At 39.8% G+C, this 6213-nt stretch overlaps 1 protein-coding gene across 4 annotated transcripts; it reads left to right on the forward strand.

The window, feature by feature from the left end:
- The first annotated feature begins 491 nt into the window (after nt 1–491).
- On the forward strand, nt 492–3504 carry LOC127317998 (uncharacterized). 4 transcript variants are annotated; one of them, XR_007861610.1, is made up of 5 exons: nt 492–878; nt 1107–1189; nt 2210–2498; nt 2592–2668; nt 3255–3504. XR_007861610.1 is itself a non-coding variant. In XM_051348607.1 (5 exons), exons 1-4 carry the CDS (start codon nt 715–717, stop codon nt 2623–2625), a joined length of 312 nt encoding a protein of 103 aa, XP_051204567.1. In that variant the 5' UTR covers nt 492–714; the 3' UTR covers nt 2626–2668; nt 3255–3504. The 4 variants fall into 4 exon arrangements, 1 of the variants encoding a protein (XP_051204567.1); XR_007861609.1 differs by having other exon boundaries at nt 1112–1189; nt 2468–2498; XR_007861608.1 differs by having other exon boundaries at nt 492–615; nt 2468–2498.
- Nucleotides 3505–6213: the final 2709 nt, after the last annotated feature.

Raw genomic sequence — 6213 nt, forward strand, 5'->3', positions numbered from 1 at the left:
TTCGTCAGCGAAAGGCCAAAAACCGTCATGGAGGCCTCATACTGACGGTTTGGAATTCCGTGGCGAACCTCGCGTCACAGATGGCCAGACTAACGGTTATATTATCCCGTCATAGATCTGTGACGGCCTAGCCCACACCTAAAGCCCACCCAGGTCGCCCCTCCGCGATTCTCCGATCTGGTGTTTTTTCACCAAGAAATAACTTTTTACAAAAAAAATTAGTTACATTATTATTAGCAGCATATATACTTGATATTGGTTTGAAATATTATTTTTCCAATATAATTCATTATTTTAACCATTCCCTCCATTTTTTTTACTTTCCCACCACCTATTGTATTTTGCGCCAATTCTTTTAACCTCCCGCTAAACACCCTTATTTTGTTACCATCCAAAATTTTTGGTTCCCACCAAAGTTAGCCTCTCTCCGAAATTTAGCGCCTATTAAACTTTCCCGCTAAACACCTATTATATATTTTCTCATTCCGGGTCACATCTCTAAACAAAATCACGGCGTCATACACAGATCGGATCTGAGCTGTTGTTCTTGGTTGAGCGGCGCTCACGGCGTACGTCATGACGGCGTCGACCCAGCGAACCACACCAACATCTCAGGTTAAATCCTTTCTCCCAATCTCCACTGCTTAGATGTGCAGCTCTCAAATCCCAATCGCCCCGTTCCCAATCTCCTACTAGAACTAAATCGCCAACGGCATGGCCCCTTTACAATCCATGCTCGACGTGCTGTCGTCGATGCTGTCCATTGCCTCGGCCACGGCGAGCATATCTATGGCGGCCGCGACCACGACCAGGCTTGCCAATACCTCGTCGATCCCGCGATCTATCATGTGGTCTGCTTTTGATTACTCTATAATAGCGTGAGTTAACTCAGACCTATTTAGTTTGCTATTTGTTCCAGATCATTTAGGTAATATAAGTTGCGCATGAGATGTGTTTTGGCGATCCTGAGATAGATGCCCTCGCGCATAATACGAAGTACACCTGAAGTACTGTGGATCGCCCTAACTCATCTGGCGCGAACTGTGGCAGTATTCTGTATTTTGCTTTTGCCTTGGTGGCTCTAACTTTGCTAATTTCTTGACCAGATCAGTAGACTTCTGTTTGTTAATGCGCTCAATGCTGTGCAGAAGCTGTAGTCACTCTGATCGTGCCAAGCATAGTAAATGTGGTGAGAGTTCTGATTTGTTTGGGTTTTGCTATACCATTTATAGACTTGAGTCTATCTTGATTTTCCTCTGACAATTTTGGGGGAATTTGATCATATACGCAGAATATGTGTCATGTATTTTTATTTTATGTTTACCCGTGAGACATGTCTGATGATAAAAAAACTAACATTGGACATTAGCAAATATGTGTCATGTAATATGTGCATATATTAGAAGCCATAAAGAAGTTGAGAAGCAATGTGAAGTAGACTTGGTCAAGCATCTAGCATGACCAAGACCTAACAAAAATGCCAATTGGCTAAATGATGAAAACAGGAGAAATTATTTACGAATGTTCACGCACTTTCTATTTAGTTAGTAGCAAATAAAATGGTGTCAGTTCTTTCTTTTGATTTTTGTGGATCCAGCTCATGTTTCTCTAAGCAGGTCTGATTCTATTGAATATCATGTCCTGGCTTGTAGTTTTCATAAGCATCCACAGTTACTTTCAGATTTTTCAACCAAGCCATGTTCAATAGCTATACCAATAAAATATTTCCTTCATTTGGTTGCTTTGCATATTCTGGGGTCACTCAAGTTATTGCATAAATTACAGTAATCGATAATATCCTTCGGTTGTCTTTCAACCATAAATTGTAGTAGTGTTTTGTAATTTGAGGCATCCCGGCTGAGCATTGCTTGATCGTAGACAACGATACTTTGATTCGTTGTTGATGCAAACGATGTTGGCCATTTCGAGCTTCTTTTGGACATTTTTCTGGATTTAGCAGAGTTCCTGTATGGAGGGATGCTTCTGCCAAATATCGTGTCCTAGTGTTTATTCCCATATGCATCTATTATTTTAAATTCATATGTTTACAGGTTTACATCCTTGTGTTTCAAGTATAAAGTACAATTATCTTATTTGCTGCACACACATTCTTCCTTCATTCGGTAGCTTTCATATGTTCCATTCCATGTTCATCCTTCATGGTCTGCTAATATAGTTATCACCTGAACTATACCTATATTGTAAACAGGAATGTTGACAGTTGCCACTGTGAGGGGTTGGTGCCATGAACTGATATAAATGAAATCATGAACAAAGTACCACCGTGGTTTCTCGTTTTTCACTGTCCTCACACTTCCAGCAAATGTAGTGCGAACTAATCTCTTCCATTACTACTTAGACATGCGATTCCTTTGCATCTGTAGGAAAACTTATTTCATTTTATGCCTTCTTTACATATTTTGTGTCTTTCTGAAACTGACTCAAATTCTGATATTACCTGCACAAGGCAACGATGAATTCTACGGAGCATGTTGCTGGTACACAACATCCTTACATGTTGCACCTATCTGAATGGTTCACAACTTCAATGTTTTGTTAATGCTAGGTCCCTTCATTGTTTTTGTGTGTAGTAAGGAAAAGCTCTATTGTCTTCACAGGGATTGAAAGTATAACATCATACATACACAAACGTGGACAACCCAGATTGGTAAATTGTTTACGTCACTTAAGCCATCTCTAGCATTTGCTATAATTCTAGATTTTACAAAGCAATGGCAAGTCACAACCATATATGAATTTTACCGTTACTTAATTTCTATGATTTCCTCGTCTGAATGCTTGCTCTGTTGTGGGCTTCGTACCCAGTGCAAATTGCTCCAGTTGTTTGTCGTGAGTTCTTAAATTTCTATAAAAAGACACACTTATGTGTGCTTGGTAGTTTGCCTTCCCAGTATGCTCAGAATATAGGCTTGTAGTAGCAATACTTCTGTCCAATCTCTTCACTAATTAGTAACTTAGCCTCATGTACCAAATGTATTTGCTGGACACTTGATGCTAGTTTTTTGTCCTTGTTATGTTCTTGGCATATTTCTGAGATGAAACAAGAATATTGCGTTACAATTACTTTTACTCTGAATATTTGCTGGACACTTGATGCTAGTTCCTATACACTTGATGCTAGTTTTCCTATACAATTGCTTTTGTCCAATCTCATGGAATATTGTTGACAGAACTTGGCTTGCTTTCTCTTAATATTCAGTTGGCTAATTTGTTTTTCCATTTCTTGATCGCAGGAACCAAAGAAATAGCGGAGAGGGTACAAGTAATGGGAAAAACGCACCTACATTAGAGATTTCAGGAACCAAGATAGTGATGTACTATACTGTACATCATGGACAGTTTATTCTTACACACTTAATTAGGATGGCTACATTTTACTTGAGATTCATTTGATGGATATTTGCGATGAGAATTTTGATTTGTATGAACCGACATATTATACGTATGGTTTTGAGTTTTGTAATTTAATGGCTGTTTTTTCTATGATTGCGATAGGCCACAAAACTGAATTTTGTTGAAATAGAGTATCACCATGAAAAGGTTAAATTATCGCAGTAGCTTCTCGCTACAAAAAAAAATGATCGTTGCCATAACTATTTATCACCACGAGTGGGATGTTTGTTGCTATAAGTTAATGCCATGAACGCAGCGGTTCGTGGCAAAATGCCTAATGCTATGAAATAGGGGGCGTTGGCATAGGCTATTGCCACGGTTGTCTATTGCCACGGAATAGCATGCGCCACGAAACTTGGATTGTTGGTAGATGTTATTGCTACAAATTTCTATCGCCACAAACTATCAATCGCAACGGTTGGTTAGCATGTTGCATTAAGCTATCTTGACAAACCAAATTGTGGAGATAAGCGAGTGTTGCCGCGGGAAAAAATGTGGCAACTTCCTGCATGGTTGTTGCAATAGAGCACTTTATTGCCACGATTGCTTTTTTGTTGCAATAGCTTATTACCATGCCTACAATTGCAACGCTTGCCAACGAACACAGTTTTGTGGCAATAGGTACATAATGCCACGAAACGGCATATATTGCGACAATTTTTTTCGTTGCAATAGACCTGAATCCTTGTAGTGAAAGAACAGTAAAAACAAGTATTGCAGTAGATTGTATTCGATGTAAAAGAATGGACCGGGGTCCACAGTTCACTAGTGGTGTCTCTCCGATAAGAATTAGCATGTTGGGTGAACAAATTACAGTTGGGCAATTGACAAATAAAGAGGGCATGATAATGCACATACATATCATGATGAGTAGTGTGGAATTCAATTGGGCATTACGACAAAGTACATAGACCGCTATCCAGCATGCATCTATGCCTAAAAAGTCCACCTTCAGGTTATCATCCGAACCCCTTCCAGTATTGAGTTGCAAACAACAGACAATTGCATTAAGTATGGTGCGTAATGTAATCAACACAAATATCCTTAGACAAAGCATTGATGTTTTATCCCTAGTAGCAACAGCACATCCACAACCTTAGAACTTTCTGTCACTGTCCCAGATTAAATGGAGGCATGAACCCACTATCGAGCATAAATACTCCCTCTTGGAGTTACAAGTATCAACTTGGCCAGAGCCTCTACTAGCAACGGAGAGCATGCAAGATCATAAACAACACATAGATGATAGATTGATAATCAACATAACATAGTATTCCATATTCATCGGATCCCAACAAACGCAACATGTAGCATTACAAATAGATGATCTTGATCATGTTAGGCAGCTCACAAGATCCAATAATGATAGCACAATGAGGAGAAGACGACCATCTAGCTACTGCTATGGACCCATAGTCCAGGGGTGAACTACTCACACATCAATCCGGAGGCAAATCATGGCGATGAAGAGTCCTCCGGGAGATGATTCTCCTCTCCGGCAGGGTGCCGGAGGCGATCTCTTGAATCCCCCGAGATGGGATTGGCGGCGGCGGCGTCTTTGGAAGGTTTTCCGTATCGTGGCTCTCGGTACTGGGATATTCGCGATGAAGGCTTTAAGTAGGCGGAAGGGTAGGTCAGGGGGCATCATGAGGGCCCCACACGCCAGGGCCGCGCCGCCCTAGTGTGGCGGCGCCTCGTGGCCCCACTTCGTGACTCCTTCGGTCTTCTGGAAGCTTCGTGGAAAAATAAGACCCTGGGCGTTGATTTCGTCCAATTCCGAGAATATTTCCTTACTAGGATTTCTGAAACCAAAAACAGCAGAAAACAGCAACTGGCTCTTCGGCATCTCGTCAATAGGTTAGTGCCGGAAAATGCATAAATATGACATAAAGTATGTATAAAGCATGTGAGTATCATCAATAAAGTAGCATGGAACATAAGAAATTATAGATACGTTTGAGACGTATCAAGCATCCCCAAGCTTAGTTCCTACTCGTCCTCGAGTAGGTAAACGATAACAAAGATAATTTATGAAGTGACATGCTATCATAATCTTGATTAATACTATTGTAAGCACATGTATGAATGCAGCGATTCGAAGCAATGGTAAAAGCAATGAGTAAACAACTGAATCATATAGCAAAGACTTTTCATGAATAGTACTTTCAAGACAAGCATCAATAAGTCTTGCATAAGAGTTAACTCATAAAGCAATAGATTCTTAGTAGAAGCATTGAAGCAACACAAAGGAAGATATAAGTTTCAGCAGTTGCTTTCAACTTGTAACATGTATATCTCATGGATAGTTGTCAATACAAAGTAATATGATGAATGCAAATACGCAAGTATGTAAGAATCAATGCACAGTTAACACAAGTGTTTGCTTCTAAGATAGAAAGAAGTAGGTAAACTGATTCAACATAAAAGTAAAAGAATGGCCCTTCGCAGAGGGAAGCATGGATTGCTGTATTTGTGCTAGAGCTTTTATTTTGAAAACAAGAAACAATTTTGTCAACGGTAGTAATAAAGCATATGTGTTATGTATAATATATCCTATAAGTCGCAAGCCTCATGCATAAATTACCAATAGTGCCCGCACCTCGTCCTAATTAGCTTGGATTTACATGGATTATCATTGCATAACATATGTTTTAACCAAGTGTCACAAAGGGGTACCTCTATGTCGCCTGTACAAAGGTCTAATGAGAAAGTTCGCATTGGATTTCTCGCTTTTGATTATTCTCAACTTAGACATCCATACCGGGACAACATAGACAACAGATAATGGACTCCTCTTTA

This window comes from Lolium perenne, chromosome 7 (assembly GCF_019359855.2).
Source record: "Lolium perenne isolate Kyuss_39 chromosome 7, Kyuss_2.0, whole genome shotgun sequence".
In the NCBI taxonomy this organism is placed as follows: domain Eukaryota; kingdom Viridiplantae; phylum Streptophyta; class Magnoliopsida; order Poales; family Poaceae; genus Lolium; species Lolium perenne.

Coding starts and splice junctions, on each gene's coding strand:
- LOC127317998 (XM_051348607.1), top strand. CDS start 715: ATGGCCCCTTTACAATCCATGCTCGACGTGCTGTCGTCGATGCTGTCC. Junction 879..1,106: donor TTTGATTACTCTATAATAGC/GTGAGTTAACTC, acceptor TTTCTTGACCAG/ATCAGTAGACTTCTGTTTGT. Junction 2,499..2,591: donor TTCTACGGAGCATGTTGCTG/GTACACAACATC, acceptor TTTTGTGTGTAG/TAAGGAAAAGCTCTATTGTC.